This window comes from Gracilinanus agilis, chromosome X, assembly GCF_016433145.1.
Source record: "Gracilinanus agilis isolate LMUSP501 chromosome X, AgileGrace, whole genome shotgun sequence".
NCBI lineage: Eukaryota > Metazoa > Chordata > Mammalia > Didelphimorphia > Didelphidae > Gracilinanus > Gracilinanus agilis.
Window position 1 is genome coordinate 6,041,493 of NC_058136.1, and position 18,005 is coordinate 6,059,497.

The window sequence follows — 18,005 nt, forward strand, 5'->3', positions numbered from 1 at the left end:
AACTGGAGGAATTCCATGTGAACTGGAAAGACCTCCAGGAATTGATGCAGAGCGAAAGAAGCAGAGCCAGAATAACATTGTACACAGAGACCAGTATACTGTGGTAAAAAAGAATGTAATGGACTTCTGTACTAGCAGCAATGCAATGACCCAGGACAATTCTGAGGGATTTATGGAAAAGAACACTGCCCACATTCAGAGGAAGAACTGCAGGAGAGGAAACATATAAGAAAAACAACTGCTTGAACACATGGGTTGAGGCGGACATGATTGGGGATGTAGACTCGAAACTACCACACCAATGCAACTATCAACAATTTGGAAATAAGTCTTGACCAATGACGCATGTTAAAACCAGTGGAAATACGCATCAGCCATGGTGGGGGGAGCTCAGGGGGTGAAGGGGAAAGAGCATGAATTATGTAACCATGTTAACTTTTCTAAAAAATAAATGTTAATAAATGTTAAATAAAGACCTCAGAATTCTGATCATCACAATGTCCAACCCCAATTCCAGAAGGCCCATGATGAAACATGCTACCTCTCTCTTGGTACTGAGGCAACAGTCACAGGATGCAGAATGGTCAATGTGGGAAATTTGTTTTGCTTGACTTCATGATTTGTAATAAGAGTTTTTCTTTTCTTTTTCCAATATAGTAAAGAGGGAAAGAAAACAGATTTTTGTTCTTTGAAAATTTTTTAATTAAAAAGGAATTTAATTTTTTTCAATTTCTGGCTTATATATATGTATTATCACACAAAACATATTTCTATATTATTCATTTTTGCAAGTGAATAATTTTCTAAAACCAAAACCCCAAACATATACTCAAACAAGTGATAAATCATATGTTTTCATCTACATTTATATTCCAACAGTCCTTTCTCTGGAGGTGGATAACATTCTTTTTCATAAGTCCTTCAGAATTGTCCTGGATCATTCACTGTATTGCTCTTAGTAGCTAAGTCTGTTACATTTGATTGTCCCACAATATTGCAGATATTGGGTATAATGATCTCCTGGTTCTGCTTATCTCACTCTGCATCAGTTCACATAGGTCTTTCCAATTCTTTCTGAAATCATCCTCTTCATCATTCCTTATAGCACCATAATATTCCCTCACTACCATATACCACATTTTGCTCAGCCATTTCTCAATTGAGGGACATCCCTCTAGTTTCCAATTCTTTGCTACAATGAAAAGCACAGCTATAATTATTTTTGTACAAATGGGTCCTTTCCCATTTTTAAAATATCTTTGGGATATAGACCTAGTAGTGGTATTACTGGATCAAAAGGTATGCATTCTTTTATAGCCCTTTGGGCATAATTCCAAACTGCCCTCCGGAATGGTGGGATCAATCCACAACTCCACCAGCAATGCACTAGTGTTCCCATTTTGTCACATCCCCGCCAACATTTATTATTTTCCTTTACTGTCATATTTGGCCGATCTGATGGCATGAGATGATACCTCAGAGTTGTTTTAAATTGCATTTACCTAATCAAGAGGGATTTAGATCAAAAAATGCATTTCAGATACATGAAAGATGAGGGAAATTGAGGAGAGGCAAAGTATACATCATTATATAAGCAAAAGGATTGCGTGAGTTTCAGTTTATTCTCTGAATAAGGTAGAATATCCCATTCTACCTTGAGAATCTTTCCCTCTCAAGGCCTGCCTTGAGTTGGCCTATTCTCTAGTCTAATCATTAAGATGAAACACTCAGAATTAAGTAGAACTAAGGATGACAAGAATGAATGTTGACCCCAAAAGATCTGGGGGTAGGTAGTTGAGGACAGGACTGGCCACTTAATGAAAAGATTCCCAAATCTAAGTCAGTGGGAATAATATCTTACCACCCTCCCCCAAAACCCAGAAAGAAAGAAATCCTGCCTCTGGTAACAAAGGGTTGGATTATGGGAAAATGGAACTTTGAAACGCAGCCAGCTCTTGAGTGGTTTTCATTTATTTTTGGCCAGTGGGATAGGCTGTTGGAAAGTTTTTTTTTCCAAAAAAGGGGGTTGTGCTTTGTCTTGATTCCAGGAGAACGAGAATGAAGGGAACCAGCTTCGCTCAGAAGACCGGGACGAGGACGAGGCCAAGGCCACCGAGAAGTGGAGTTTGGCAGCCAAAATGCAGAAAGTGAAAAATTACCTGTGGGACCCTGAGAAGAGGGAATTTTTAGGCCGCTCAGGCCAGAGCTGGAGTAAGTGGGAATTATCTGCTTTGCTTTGTATCTTTGTACCCTTGCTGATTTTCTGATCCCAGGAAAGATGACTTTCAATGTCTCTCACAGCAGGACTTGGAGCCCCCTAGAAAGGGCCTTGAGGCCAAACCCACCCCACTGGAGTTCCTCAAAGAGAAGAGTGGTGGAAATGTCAGGGCTGTCAGTCTGTCAGTTGGGGTTGGAAAAGCTTTTGGTCATAAAGAAATCTGGGATAACCAGGAAGTATAGTCAGAGTCTTGGTAGTTAAAGCTGGAAGGACCCTTCAAGGTCATTTAGTTCAAGCACTTCATTTAATAGAGAAGGAAACAGGCTCAGAGAGGACAGGAGAATTTACAGGATCTTAGCTTTAGGGCATGGAAAGGGCCTTTCAGGTTATCTAGGCCAACTCTTTCATTTTACAGAGGAGGAAACTGAGGCCCAGGGAGGAGAAAGTGCTTGCCCAAGGTCACAGAAGTGATAAGTGGCTGAACCAGGATTTGAAACTTTGGCTCCAAATCCAGTGTACCTCATTGGTCACACAGCTAATCGATAGCAGAAGCTGAATTCAAACCAGGTCATAGGATCATGGATGAAATGCTTGAAGGAACTTTAGAGGTCACTGAGCCCACCCCGTGGCCCCCTCATTTTGCAGAGGAGGGCATGGAGGCCCAAGAGGTGAAGTTACTTGCCCAAGGTCACATAGAGTAAGAGACAGAGATCCTTCTACCTTCAAATCAGCTTGTCCTACTATCCCTTGAATTTGCCTTAGCCCCATAGTACGCCTGAGTTCATAGAAGAGATCAGGGGCAGATTCTTCACTTTCCAATTCGTATCCCTACGAGATAGAAGGTAGCACTATGACAGGCTACTGGCAAGACAACGCTAAAATGCTCGTGAGGGCTTTCTACACTTCTGGGGGAATATGAGGACGGAGCTAAGCCAATGCAAGGTCATACAAGAGTGGGTGGAATAGTAATAATTGGACGGGGGAAAGGAGTGAACAGATTAGACTTCTGGAGGTGGCAGCATCTGAACCAAGACTTGAAGGAAGGTCAAGTTCTAGACCAGTGGAATTCAGCAGGGACTGCCTTCTAGATCTGGGAGATGTACGTGACTCAGTTTGGAGAACACCTAGTCCAGTGGGCCACAAAGTAGAGTGTCTGATGGGAAAGGAAATATGTAATGAGGCTGGAAACCAGATTAGGGAGACCTTCGGGGCTAAGCTGAGTTTGTATTTTATCCTAGAGGGAACAAAAGAACCAGACGGACCGTTTCAGAACATGGTCTTCTGAAGCTGGCCCTAGTGGCTGAGTGATGGCCCGATGAGGAAGGGGAGGACTCAGATAGGAGTCTTTACTGTAGAAAAGAGTTCCCCACTGAATTCCTTTAAACAACCAGTTCCCCATGGGCACTTTTTTTGCAGTTGATTTGACTTTCTGACAGTCAGGCCAGGGGAAGAAATGGAGAGAATGATAGCTAGCGAGGGAAGAAGCCCCTGGCAGCTGAATGACCTTCAGGAGAGGAAGATAAATTAGGCATCCCGGGGAAAAACATCCCCAATGAGAATTCTGAGACAATGGAAAGAGAGGAAGTCAGTGGACAGAAACCTGATCTGCACACATTTTAAATCAAATCTCCTGAAATAGGGTTGTATTTTGCAGGCAGCTATCTCCTTTCTTCAAGGAAAGGCAGCTGGCCAAGAGGGAAGGAACCTACAGGTTCTGTACAGACTTGAAATAACTTAGCAAATAGTGCATAAGTACTCAAACAGAAAGGCAGTTTGGGCAAATATGAGCAATGGCCAGAAAGCTGACCTCCGAGAGAGGAAGGCCTGGGTTCCAGTCTCATCTTTGACCCCTACTGGCTGGATGGCCTTGGACAAGTCATTGACTCTCGGTACCCATTGGGCATCCTCTAAAACTAGAAATTGTCGAGTAGGTGCTGACTTGCACGAGTGAAGGGAGTTTCATTATCCAGGAAGTGATGAGATTGGTGGCCCCCCCATTTTATTCTCAATGCTGTTGCCTGACTGCTACAATTTGGGTGGTGGTGGGAAGGGAGCATTAGACAAGGATCTCGGAGGACAGCTTCGGTGGATAGCTCCTGCCTTGTCATTTCGCTGTGGGGCTCCCACCTGGGCAGCTCTAGGAAAAGCGGGTGCAGAGAGGTCAGCAAATGGCTCCGAAACAATCCCTGTTCCGACCCCATCGCCTGCCTGACCAGAGAAAAGTGGCCAGCAGCCTGTGGTTTGTTGCTTTGTTCCACATGACCCCCAAGGTTCTCCCCACATGAGTAGATTGCCTGGCTGCGCTCCTTCTGGCAGCTAGCTGGTAGGGGACCTTGCCTCAAGGAGGATGACTTTAGGACCTAATTGAAGGCAACCAGAGATAGGAACCACCCCACCCCCAAGGTTTGAACCTCCTAGGTATGGGAGAAGCAGAGGCGAGACAGTGTGCAAATGGGGGCAGGGAGGGAGAGAGAGAGAGAGAGAGAGAGAGAGAGAGAGAGAGAGAGAGAGAGGCGCAAGACTGGAACCCAGGTCCCTGAGCTTCCGAGACTGTCTTTCTAGGACACTCTTCTGCCACGCCTCCTCCATTCTGCCTCCATGAGCTGCTGTTGCTGGTAAATTCTGTCAGAGGAGAGAAGCCAGGAGGTGAGTGACTGATGTCAGACCTTGGCCCTGAAGATGTGCTCAGAGTGGACTCTGCCAGGGACAAGGGAACAGTGCAGATGGCCCAGGCTCAAGGGTCCTCATGCTGCTGCCTGAGTCAGCAGTGGACTAGTTAAGGCCGACAGGCTGGCTCCCCATAGCCAAGCAGTCGCCAAGGCCTGTGCATTTTAGCTTGGTGCTGCCTCTTGAATCGATTCTCTCTCCTTGCTCTTGCGTTTCCCTCCCTAGTTCATGGCATCATGCCCACCCACCTAGGTGGATCCTCCTGCCTGCATGGATCTCTTGCCTTCCTATCCACCTTTCCAAATTAACCACTCAGAATAAATCAGATCACCACTCTTCTGCTCCAAACCCTTCTATGGCTCCTTACTACCTCTAGAGTCCCAACTCCTTTATCTAGCTTTCTGATCTGACTCCAGCCTACTTCTCCATTTTACAGCTCATGGTTCCCGCGGCACACCTCACTCTCCTGCCTTTATTCATGCTGTGCCCGCTACCCCTTTTTGCCTTGCTGAACTCCTACCCGTTTAAAGTCCAACTTGGGCCCCACACCCTCCAGGAGGAAGCCCCTTCTGTGGCCCCACACCTCCCCCTCATCCTGGGACCTCCCATGGCCCTGGGTGGCATTCTTAAGCCCTCACCATGTATTCAAATGGATAGCATCTGTGTTTGTGTCACTTCAGCTTCATTTATCGAATAGACATTTCTCACGAAGCACTTCTTCTAGGCTAGGCACTGTGCTAAGCCCAGGAGAGAGAAAGACAAAACCAAAGGACTTCTTCTTCTGTTCTGGAGGAGAATGACAAAAACACAGCTGGGGAAATGGAAGTAGAGAAAAGAGGAAGTCAGAGTACAGGACTAAGTAAACAGAAAGTAACGTGGGGACTGGGGAGAGAGGAACAAGCAGGGGGGAGAAGTGGAATCTACTTTGTTTTGGGAGGAGCATGTGAGCTGAGACTCCAAGGAAGCTAGAGGTTCAAAGAGGTAAAGGTGAGGGAGAAAGGGTATTCCAGGCATAGGAGATGGCCTGGGCAAAAGCATGGAGGCGGGCAATGGATGGGACCTAAAAGTGCACAAAGGGGAGTGATGTGCAATGAGCCTGGGAAAGTAGGCTGCGGGCACACTGAGAAGGGTCCAAGCTGACCAAAGGACAGGAGTCCTACGGGAAATAGTATGTTTCAAGGCCACGATTTGATGACTCTAGAGCAGGGGTCAGCAACGTATGGCTCTTTCTGCAGGAGCCATAAAGTCCATTTTTTTCAGGCGCTGTTACAGGAGCGGCACTGTGAGCACTGTACGGCTCTCACGAAATGACATTTAAAAAATGTGGCGTTTATGGCTCTCACGGCCAAAATGGTTGCCGACTCCTGCTCTAGAGGATAGAATGGAGTGGGGAGGAACTTGAGGCAGGGAGACCAGCCATACGGCTGTTATAGTTGAACAGGTGAGAGGGAAAGTAGGCCTAAACTCGAGCAGTGGCTATGTACGGGAGAGATGGTGGGGGAGGTGGAAATGGCCAGACTGGGCATCTAGATGGGTGGGCTTCAGTGGTGGAGCTCTCTGCCACCATGTGGCTCATCTAAACTCTGGCTCTGCACATACTAGACACATAAGAACTCCCTGTGGAAGCTGAGGGGGAAGTGGAAGGGATACTCAGACTAGGGCCTGAGTAAGAGAATGGTGTGAGCCCATCATTAAACAAGAAAAGGTCCCATTACCACGCCAGGCCTGTCTGAAATGTGGGTGCCTTTGCCAGGGGCCAGGCAGTAGGCAGGATGGGTGGGGGGACCCAGTACGGCAAGGTATTCTGTTCCTGCCAGCTTGACGGTATTTGTCCTGAGCCACTGTCTTCTGGGAAGATTGGCTGAGCTAAGGCCTCCCCTCACCCCAGGAGAGAAGGAGGCTGCCCCAGAGGAATGATAAACAGTGAGTGACTCACCCTGCTCAGCTTCATCCCCAAGAGCCCGGACTTTCAAGTCTTTCCCAGAAGGATTGCAGAGAGGGAGAGGGAGACTGGGCCAGGCTTAGGAAGGGGCCTTTGACGGGACCTGGGAGCAGGGAGGGATCCCTCCCCCTCAGCAAGCATCCCAGTCCTGTCCCCCCTCCATACCCCCCACCTCCACCAGCTCGTTCCCAAGACCTGGGCCTCCCTGCAGTCAGCTTGGGTTGTGTCTCCTCTCCCTGCGCTCTGGCTGGGTTAGTGTGGCATCTGTGGCCAGACTGATGAGGGTAATGGGGAACCCCCATGCTGGGAGCATTTTACCAATTCAAGTAAATGTTATCAGGCAAGGACACCTTTACGTCATTTACTTGTCCACCGGTAGGGCTGTAGCTTGAAATCACTGGTGGCCTTAACCCTAACAGAGGAGTGCTTGGCTACCAGGGAGTAGTGGAAAGAAGACTGACTTGGGAGTCAGGCTACCTGGGTTCAAATACAACCTCTGACACTTAATCCCCATGTGACCTCGGGCAAATTACTTCACTATTTAAAAAATCCAACCCTTATCTTTTCTCTTAGTATCAATTTAAAAAAAAAAAACCTCTTGGTTTCTATCTTAGAAACAACCCCAAGACAGGAGAGCAAGGGCTAGGCAAATGGGGTTAATTGACTTGCCCAGGGTCATGCAGCTAGGAATTATCAGAGGTTATACTTGAATCCAGGTCCTCCTGACTCTGGGGCTGGTATTCTATTCACTGTGCCAACTAGCCGCCCCACTTAGCAGAAATTCTAAGATAGAAGAGCCTAGGCAAATGGGATTAAGTGATTTACCCAGAGGCACACAACTAGGAAGTGTCTGAAGTTACATTTGAATGCAGGTCCTTCCAACTCTCTATCTGGTGCTCTATCTACTGTGCTACCTAGCTGCCCCAAGTTATTTCGCTATTGATGAACTGACCAACTAACTTTCCTTCCCCGGGCCTCAGTTTCCTTCTCTTATAAAAGGAGGGGGTTGGATTAGATAGCCTCTGAGGTTCCTTCTGGGTCTAGATGGAGGATCCTTTCTGATCCTTGAGGAGGGGAAAGAGCAGGGAAAACAAGCCTCCCTCTAGCTTTCTCTGGAACTAAGGTTTTGCTTCGGTTTTCAGGGGTTTGGGAGGAGAGTCTTAGGGATGAGAGATGGGAGAGAAAGAACCCAGCCTTGTTCCAGGCTCAGCACTTTCCCTCCTCCAAGCTTCTAGAGCAGTGATGGTGGGCCTTTTAGAAGGGCAGTTGATATGAGAAATGTCCTCAGATGGGAGTGGAAAGGGGAAGGGGAGCAGCCTGGCCCCAGAGTCTCTCTGGCTTTCTAGTAATGAACTTTGGTAAACTCTGTGCTGGGGTGGCAGCATTCATGCCCACAGAGAGGTCTCGGAATGTCCCCTCTGGCACATGTGCCATAGGTTCGCCACCACGGTTCTAAGGGTTTAGGATCAGAGGACTATCAAAGACTAAATATTTGTTGAGTGCCTCCTGTGTGTCAGGATAGAGAGCTATGCTTACGACAACTGCTACCTCCAAAGACTTCTGAGAGGGAGGAACCAAGTGTTCTCCAGAGAAACCAGAGCTTGCCATCATTCATTTCCCCCATCCCTCAGCACAGCCTTGTTCCTTGGAGTCCCTCAGGATGGCTCCAGCTGTTAGCTGTCCCACATTTTTTCTTAGGGGAAAGAGGCAGACCTGAGCAAGTGAGCCAAGTCCAGGAACCTGCTGGATCTCTCATTCATCAGGGACTCAACTGCCTGAAATCCCAACCCAAGTGTTTCTTTTGTTTTTGTCTCTGGCCCCCTTCTCTTCTCTCTCTAGCTTACTTGGTGACTTCACTGGCTCCATGGGTTCAATGGCCACATCTATGCAAGTGACTCCCAGCCATACTTGTCAGGTCTAGTGTGCTTCCTGAGCTCTGGTCCCTTATCGCCAGATGCCCTTTAGATGGTTCCAACTGGATGGTCTGGAGACCCCCTCAAAATCATCATGTGCAGTACATAACTCATTGTCCCTCCTCCTCCTCCCAAGCCCTCCCCTTTTCCAAGCTTCCCCGTTGGTTTTTGAAGATATAGCCAACCCTGTAGACCCTAAGGCTCAAACTTCTGGAGTTATCCTTGACTCTTACAGATCCCTCATTCCATGTGGCCCACCGCTTGCTAGGTCTTGTTCTGGCCTCCACCATCTTGCCCTTCACTCACATAGCTGCCACCTTAGTTGAAGCCCTCAGCAACCATTGCCTGGACTATCACAATAGTCTCCTATCTGTGTGCCCATGAAACCTTCATTCTCCCAGGTCTGTCCATAGCCCTCCCTATCTCAAAATGCTTTGGTGGCTCCTATGGCCCCCATAGATTAAACACAAACTCTTCTGGCATTTAAAGCTCTTCACAGCTGACTGAGAAGAAGTCTGGCATAGTAAACTGAGCACTGGACATGAGTTGTGAAGACCTGGGTTCAAATCCCACCTCGGATCCTCACTAGTTGTATGATATAGAATAAGTCACTTAAGCATCTTGGGTCCTAGTTAGCTTTCTGGATGTTCCCTGGATATGACAACCCACCCCTTCTCATCTCCATGCCTTTGCTAGGCTATCCTGAATCCTGGGCATCCAGGTGGTCCAGGGCAGCTACAGTGGTAATGCAGTAGATAGAGGGCCAGGTCAATGTAAGTTCAAACATGACCTCAGATACATACTGGCTGTGTGACCCTGAGCAAGTCACTTAATCCTATTTACCTCATTTCCTGATGAGCTGGAAAAGGAAATGGCAAACCTTTCCAGTATTGCTGCCAAGAGAACCCCAAATGGGGTCACGAAGAGCCAGAAACAACTAAACCACAAAAACAACTATCTGAATGCTCAGTGTGTGTTCCCTCCTTGCCTACAGAATCCTTTCAAAGTTCAGCTCAAGCAAGACCTCTGCCATGATGCCCATCCTGATTCACCCTGCTGGTTGCTAGTGCCTGCTCTTCTTGCATTTATCTTGGATATATTCAAGTAGGAGAGGCAGCAATTGTGAATCATGCTAGAGAACTAGCCTAGAAGCCAGGAAAGCCTGGGGTTGAGCCATGCCTGTGAACAAGCAGCTGTCACCCTGGGGAAGTCACTTTGCCCCTTGGTTAGCTTGTTGTTCTAGGCAGCTCTCTAAGACAGGATGAGGTAGAGAAGGTGCCCATTGGGATGAGGAGAAGGAACTCTTCCCACACGGGGAGCTCCCTATCCTGCCCCTCTCCCCTTTACTGAGTTTCTCTGTCCTTGTGCTTATCCTTTTTCCCCTTGAAATCAGGGCCAGCTTCATTTGCATCCCTAGCACTTAGCACCTGGCATGGAACAGGCACTTAATAAATGTGTTTTGATTGATGGCACAGAGAAAGGACAAAGGTGACCTTTGGCGAGGGCCCTGTTCCCACATTAGCACAGATTCCAAATGAATGAGATCTGCCAGAATGAGGATTGGGCAGTCACCTGTGGGGAGTGGGGCTAGGCTCGGTAACACCATGGTCCTAAGTGGCCAAAGGAGTGAGGGCTCCTCTTGATCTTGGAGCTGCTGGGCCTGTGAGAGGGATCCTGATCCATCTACCTTTCTTTTGGCTTCTCCTCTAGGTCTCATTTTACTCTTCTACCTTATCTTCTATGCCTTCCTGGCTGGGATGTTCACTCTGTGTATGTACACCATGTTGTTGACCATCAGCCCTTACATCCCAACCTACAGGGATCGAGTGAGTCCCCCTGGTGAGTCCCCAAGGCCATCCATCTGCTGTCTGCACTGCTTGGCCAGCCTCTGCTTGCTACCAGCTCTTCCCAGCAATGACTAAGAGGCAGTGATTAAGAAGGAACTTGGCGAACGGTGGTCCATTTCTTGATTGCCTGGGGTGGGGAAGGAAATGGCTTCATGGGAAGAGAGATCCATCTTTGCAGGGAATGTGACTGAGCCTGGATTAATCCAACTAAGATCTGTTTCCCTTGCCAGGAGTTATGATCAGGCCCTACACCTACAGCTTTGTCTTCAACTTCAATGCATCTGAACGTGACACATGGGGCTCTTATGTGGACAGCTTGCATCACTTCCTCCAGGGTAAGTCCATCCTCCAAGATGGGGAAGATGGCAGGGTTAAGGTGTTTCTGAAAGTGGGAGCATCTATCTATCTAAAGGGGATGCCCGGCCAGGTAGAGGGTTACCTTCCAAGGTCCTTGCCAGCTTGGTCCCAAGGCTAGTTAAGAGAAGGGGAAGGACTTAGAAGAGTGTCCAGCTGGAATCTCCCGACAACCCACTGAACCTGGTAACACGACTCTCACGTATTCTAATGCCCTACTGTGCCTGGCGTCGCATCCCTGCTAACTAATATTCCTTCCAGGACTTAACATTCTCACCCAGCCCTGCCTCTCATCTATGCTCTCTCAGAAGTCCACCAGCCTCAAGGTGGGGTCACCCAGCGTGATGGAGGCCTTCCTCCATGTCTTCTGACACCAGCATAATACCAGTGGGCCATCTACCTGCCAACAGGTCACCTCTCACCACATGACCAAAAAACCTTCATTTTTGCTCAAACATTTCCTTGACAACATCCTTCACTCCTGGGATTTTTTCCTCCCAAAGTAGTATACTGGGAAGAACACGGGCTCTGGAGGCAGAGGACCAGGGTTCAGATCTCAGTTCTAATGCTCACTGCCTGGGAGACCTTGGTCAAGTTCCTTTCCTTCTTCTATGCCTCAACTACCTTATCTGGAAGATGAGAGGGTTAGCCTAAATGACCTCTAAGATCACTTCCACCTCTGGATCCATGTTTCTGTCATTCTGAGTGATCTTGGGAAAGTCATCTTCCTGGGCTTCAGTTTTCTTATCTGGGAAATGAGGGGGCTGGACCAACTGGCCTCTTAAAATCCCTTCTAGCTTCAGGTCCATGGCCTGACTCCTATGTATGACCTTGGATGAATCCTCAGTTTCCTTATGTGGAAAATGAGGGGGTTGGCCTAGATGGTCTCTGAAGTCCCTGCCAACTCTATGTCCATGGGCCTCTCCTTTACCCACGATGTGATACTAAGTTTTAGGAGCCCATTGTTTCATTTCTCAAAGATATACAACACCCAACAGGATCCTGCGGTGAAAAGGTGGCCCTTTGTTTCTGGGTGGGGCTATAGGCATTACTGCCCCCATTTTAAAGATAAAGAAAATGAGATCTTAGAGGTAAAGGCCCATGAACATAGAGCTAGTAAGTGTCAGAGGTAGGATTTGAATTCAAGTCTCTCTTGAAGAGTGTTTCTTTCACACTGACACATTCTGGAGGGAAAAGAGAGCATTTCTCAGGGCCAGAGACTCTCCACAGAGAGAGCTAGTGTCTTGACTTCTGGGTATACCTGAGGCCAGTGGCACAGAAGTACAAGCATTTGGGTGGGTTGTGAGCAGTCCCTTCCTTCTGCCAGCTCAAAGGAGGGCTACAATCATTGGTTCCACCTCTCTGGGTGCCAGAGGCTAAGCCATCAGTAGCTAAATTAAGCCAGTAATGTACTGGCTATATTGACTAAGCCATCAGATTTCTCTGATTGAGGGAGCTCGGTGGGTCAATGAATAGATCTGCAGTCAGGAAGATCTGAACTCAAATCTTGCCTCGGACACTACTAGCTGTAGTAAGCTGAGCAAGTCACTTAAACTCTGTCTCTGTCTGCTCATCTGTAAAACAGGGCTAAGAACAGCCTTTCTATCCCAGGATTGTGAGGCTCAAATGACATAACATTTCTTTTTTTTTTTTACCTTCTGTCTTAGAATGAATACTGTGTGTATTGTTTCCAAGGCAGAAGAATGGTAAGGGCTAGGCAATGGGGGGTAAGTGACTTGCCCAGGGTCACACAGCTGGGAAGTGTCTGAGGCCAGATTTGAACCCAGGACCTCCTGTTTCTAGGCTTGGCTCTCAATCTACTGAGCCACCTAGCTGCCCCCTGAGATAACATTTCTAAAGTGGTTAGCCTAGTGACTGGCACATAGTAGGAACTTAACAAATGCTTCTTTACCTCCTTAACAAATATTTCAGAAAACTTGAGATCTTCAAAGCTGGGAGGGCCCTTGGATCAAAAAGGTCAGGGCTAAGAGGGACCTCAGGGATATCCCAGTGATGGAGGAAGATGCTGGGTTTTCCACAGGGTAACTGCACAATTTTTCATCATTGCCACCATCCCCATAATTCCATTTCAGCCACTGGTCAATCAGATGATGGGCTGAGAGCTGAAACCAGAGAGGGAAAGGCAGTAAGTTAAATTTAGCTATCTTAACATAGTTGGAGAAAGGCACTGTGGTATAAAAGGCCAGGATATCCAGGTTCGAGACCCAGCCTGAACATCATATGACCTTGGGCAAGTCATTTCCCCTTTCTGGGCCTGATTTTCTGACTCTGCAATGAGGAGCTCAGAGTAGAGTCAGCATAGAACAATAGAAATATCATTGACTATTTGGTCAGAGGGCTTGGGTTCAAATTCTGCTCCTTATGCTTATTTTAATTTCTTTTAACCCTTACTTTCTGTCTTAGTAACAATGCTCAGACAAAAGGGCAAGGACTAGGCAAATGGGGATTAAGTGACTTGCCTAGGGTCATACAGCTAGGAAGTACTGGAGGTCATATTTGAATCCGGGTCCTCTTGGCTCCAAGCTCCTATGTGCTTTATTCTTTGGGCAAATCACTCCACTCCTTTCCTCAATTGGAAGAGGAGAAGGATGGACTAGATGACCTCTGATGTCCCTTCCAAGTAATAGATATGGAGTCAAAAAGACATGGGTTTGGATCCTGTCTCCAACACTGTCTGACCACTGACAAGGGACTTCTCTGTACTCTTGGTTCCCTGAGAAGTAAAAAGGGGAGGTCTGACTACATGGCTTCAAAGGTTCTTCTAGCTCTAAACTCATGATCTTATGTTCCTAGGGTACTTACCTCCCTGGGCCTAAACTAGATGGCCCCTGAGGTCTAGCGACTCCGCGGCTCAGATCTCCTAACTTGATGGTCCTCTAAAGTCCTTTCCAGATCTCATATCTGACGAGCTGCTGAAAGCAGCAGGACAACCGTTTCGGAAAGGAGAAGGTCTCAGAAACAGAAATATCTTGTAGGCAGAGGATCAGTTTCATTCCCATGAGGCCCTGGGATTTTGCAATGAAGGTCAGGCCCATGTCATATTATTTTTAGTTGAAATACCTCAAGAGGAACAATAAGTATATGACTTTAGTTTCTATTTCAAAATTTATTTATGTGAACATAAGTTGTTTTTCTAAAAAAGACCAGAGAGGGGAAACACCCTTGGACTGAATGTAGGTTCCTTAAAAACGAAAAAACAACGCAGCTATAAACAGAAGCCGATTTCCATTTTCTAAGGGGCCTGTTAATACCAAATATCCAACAAGCAAATAGCCTAGCCCATGAGTTAGGGTAGCCACTTTTTAGCTTTAATTCTGACCCACTATGGCACGAGGAATTGGCACTAAGATGAGTGTGAGGAGACAAGTCTGACTGATAGCTGACATCTGTGATGAAATGTCAACAAAGGAACCAGCCTGGCTAATGATATCTAGAGATTCACACCAGTGGCAGCTCACATCCTGGGGAACCTGGTCATGGGCTCCATTTTTCAGCTGCCATTCTGCATGTTGCAGACCTGCCAGACCAAGGGAAATGGAAGCAAAATCCAAAGAGTCTCAGTTTTCTTATCTTTAAGAGGGGGCAGCCAATCCTTGGTAGCACTAGCTGCCTTGCAGGATATTATGAAGAAGAAATGCCAAGGTTAAGATAAAAGCCCTAGGGTGAACTGTAAGATGCTTGGGACATACGAGAGGCCCTCTTGACTCCAGGCCTGGAGTTCTGGCCACTAAGACCCTAAGCATGTCTCTAACATGCTAACTTGTAGAGAAGATGTCCGTCTGCCCTGGTAAGCAGTTTCCTCATTGGAAGTTTCCTACACCAGTGAAATCCCAGGTCTGGTCCTAGACTATTATTATTACTATTCCTGTTATTATGGGCATGGCATAAGAGATAATCAGCTTCAAAATTGAGACTTGAACTCAATCATGCTTCTGACACATCTTAGCAACATAGTGCTGGGCAAATCGCTTAGCCTCACAGTGTAGGAGTGAGCTCTTCAGACAAGAAATTCCAGAAAGACAGAGAAATTCACTCTACATTAGTGAAGCGAGTTTCTTCAATTGGAGGTCCAGTCCAAACCGATCTGTACGTATCAGCTCGAGGTGGGATGGGAAAAGGTTACCTTTGAGTTGTTGATTAATGCCAGAATTCCATTAGAGTATGCTATCTGCCATTAGAGTGCCTTCTCATCTGTTTACCCATGATTCAAAAATCATTGACTGAACATCTGCTGTGTGATTGGTGGGCCTGGGAAGAAGGGAAGGCCTATAAATGTAAAAACAGATTCACTTCAAGCTAGCAAGCCCAAGCTCCTACCCTGGAGCGGAGGCCAGCTAGCTGAATCTCAGTAGCTCCCGACACTAGCCCAGCCAGAAGCTTTCTTCCATCCACACGGCACTGCCTCTTGCTTGACTGACTGACTGACTGACTAGGGGTGGGGGTGGGGGTGGGAGTGAGGAGAGGGCATCGAATGCATGCCTGCTGCTCAGAGTCCAATATGGAAGGCTGTTTGAAAAGGGAGGCCTTCCCCCTGTGCCAGCCTCAATTTACCCTCCCTCTGAATGTAGCTTACAATGACAGCATTCAAGATGAAAAGAATCTGGACTGCCCTCCCGGGAAGTATTTCATCCAGGAGGGAGCAGAGGACAAAGAAAAGAAAGCCTGTCAGTTCAAGCGCTCATTTCTGGGGAACTGCTCTGGCCTCCATGATCCGACGTTTGGCTATTCTACTGGGCAACCTTGCGTCCTTTTGAAGATGAACCGGGTAAGGTCCACCTATGGCGTGGTTCTTGCTGCTCTCAGTGAAAAAAGGGAGGGAGCTCCAGGCCTCAGTCTACACACTTGATGGGCCCATGGCCCTTTGGACTGAAGGCAGCAGTGAGTATGACAAAGCAGCCAGCTCCACCAAAACAAAATTTGTCTTGGCCGCCGCACATTCCACTCCTGGTCCCCATCATAGTTTTTCTTTCTCTCAAAAAATTTCCCATGATAAATTCTGACCCCTAATGCAACACTTCAGCATGTTTCCAGCGGAAGACCTCACACCTTAAAATCCCTACAACTAGCTAAGTAAATACCATGAGAGGGACTAACATTGAACACACATAATAATAAGGTTTGCCAAGTGCTTTACATATGTTATCTCGACCTTAAAAGGGAGCCAGGTGGAACAGTGGACAGTGCTGGACTTGTGTGTGTGTGTGTGTGTGTGTGTGAGTCTGAAAGATGCGAATTCAAATTCTGCCTCAGATTCTTAACTGTTTAATGCTGGGCAAAGTCATTTTACCTGACTGCCTCACTTTCCTCATCTGTTGAAGAAGGATAATTTGTACCTTACCAAACCTTAAAATGCTATGTAAATGCTAGCTATTATTATGACAATTTCATTGAAAAACAGTGGGGGGTGGTCAGCTTAGAAGACCCCAGACTTAGTTAGGTGACCCTGGGCAAGTCACTTAACCCCCATTGCCTAGCCCTTATCATTCTTCTGCTTTGGAATCAGTACACCTTATCTATTCCAAGATGGCAGGTAAGGGTTTGGAAAGAAAAGAAAATCCTGGAGAATCATCAAAGAAACTAATCACAATAGCTAACTTCAGTAAATGGAGGGCTAGGGTAGAGTAGTACTCCATTGAGTACTAACCAAGACCAGAAGGAAAGGAGAGACTCTACTCAAAAGAATGATAAAACCCATTCAGTATGTGGGAGTTAGCTTATCAAAGCACAAGTTTTAAGCTTCTAAAATGCACCCAGACTTTTGGAAGAGGCAGTGATGTGGCTCAGTGGATAGAGCATCAAGAAGACCCGAGTTCAAAATCTGGCCTCGGACACTTCTGGGCTATGTGACTTCAGGCAAGCGGCTTGACCCCACCCCCCATTGCCTGACAAAAGGATCCGATGGATCCGGAGATAGAAAACCCCTTGAGGATCATTACTAAGAAAGCTCCACAGATAACTCCCTCACAGAGACTGTCTTAAAGCCCACACAACTAGCAACTCCAATTAAAGATAGGCCTGACTATAAAAGTTCATCCTATAGAAAATTCGAGGAGAAGGGAAGTGAGGGGGAGAATTCTTAACAATATGATGTCTGAGCTTCATAGGAAATTTGCACGAGTACATCCGACCAAAAGCCGTCCCCCTCGAAGATTATAAACAAATGATTCTCAAAAGAACCGTGAATGGTCCAAGGCCACATGAAAACAGGCTTCCCTGGTGGCACTGAGGACTCATCCCATACCTTGCAACTTGGCAGAAATTGGGAAGCTTTATATTGAGGAGGTGGAGAGAATACACTGCCGGGGAGCTGCCATTTGGCCAGACTCTTGTGGATGATGATGAAATAGACTGTCCATCAGCACTGCCTCAGCAATCCCCTGCCTGAGTATATTCCCCAAAGAGGCTGAACACAGAGAGAAAGGCATCGTCCACACCTCAAAAGAGTGAGAGTAGCACTTCTGGTGGCAACGAAGGCTTGGAAACGAGGGAGGGGAGGAAAGAGAGGACCAGACCGGACTCCTCTATCAAAACAGAGAGGAGTGTGCTTTCTCAGCCAAAATACTGGTTTAAAGTGATGCAGAGCAGAGTAGGCCAAAATGGGGAACAATTTTCACGGTGACTAACTGACTAGAGTATAAAGCACCACCAGACCCAATTACTTGATGGAACATTTTGGCTTACCTGCTTTTGTCAGGAGGATGAAGAAGGGAAGTGGTCAGTTTCCAAAAATGACAGTGATGTTAAAACCAACGCCACCGTTCTTAAGAACCCTTACCTTCTGTTTTACTCTCAATTCTAAGACATAAGGGCAAGGGCAAGGCAATCGGGGATAAGTGACTCGCCCAGGGTCACACAGATGGAAATGTCTGAAGTCAGATTTGAATCCAGGACCTCCTGACTCTGGGCCTGGGGTTCTAACTACTGTGCCCACCTAGCTGCCCCTACCAAAAAGTTTTTAAGAGGACATCTGTGTGCTTCATAAATTCCCACCAATGTTGTCCTCTTTTTTGAAAATCCGAGTTTTGTACAAATATATATATATA

The 18,005-nt window shown here is 47.0% G+C and overlaps 1 protein-coding gene across 1 annotated transcript in view; it reads left to right on the forward strand.

Annotated features, from left to right (window-relative positions):
• Positions 1–18,005, forward strand: part of ATP1B4 (ATPase Na+/K+ transporting family member beta 4) — an 82,296-nt gene that overhangs the window by 56,684 nt on the left and 7,607 nt on the right. Inside the window, exons 2-5 of the mRNA XM_044682663.1 lie at positions 2,049–2,211; positions 10,451–10,579; positions 10,818–10,922; positions 15,531–15,727. Of these exons, the coding sequence (XP_044538598.1) occupies positions 2,049–2,211; positions 10,451–10,579; positions 10,818–10,922; positions 15,531–15,727 (594 nt within the window). The remainder of the gene's footprint in view (positions 1–2,048; positions 2,212–10,450; positions 10,580–10,817; positions 10,923–15,530; positions 15,728–18,005) is intronic.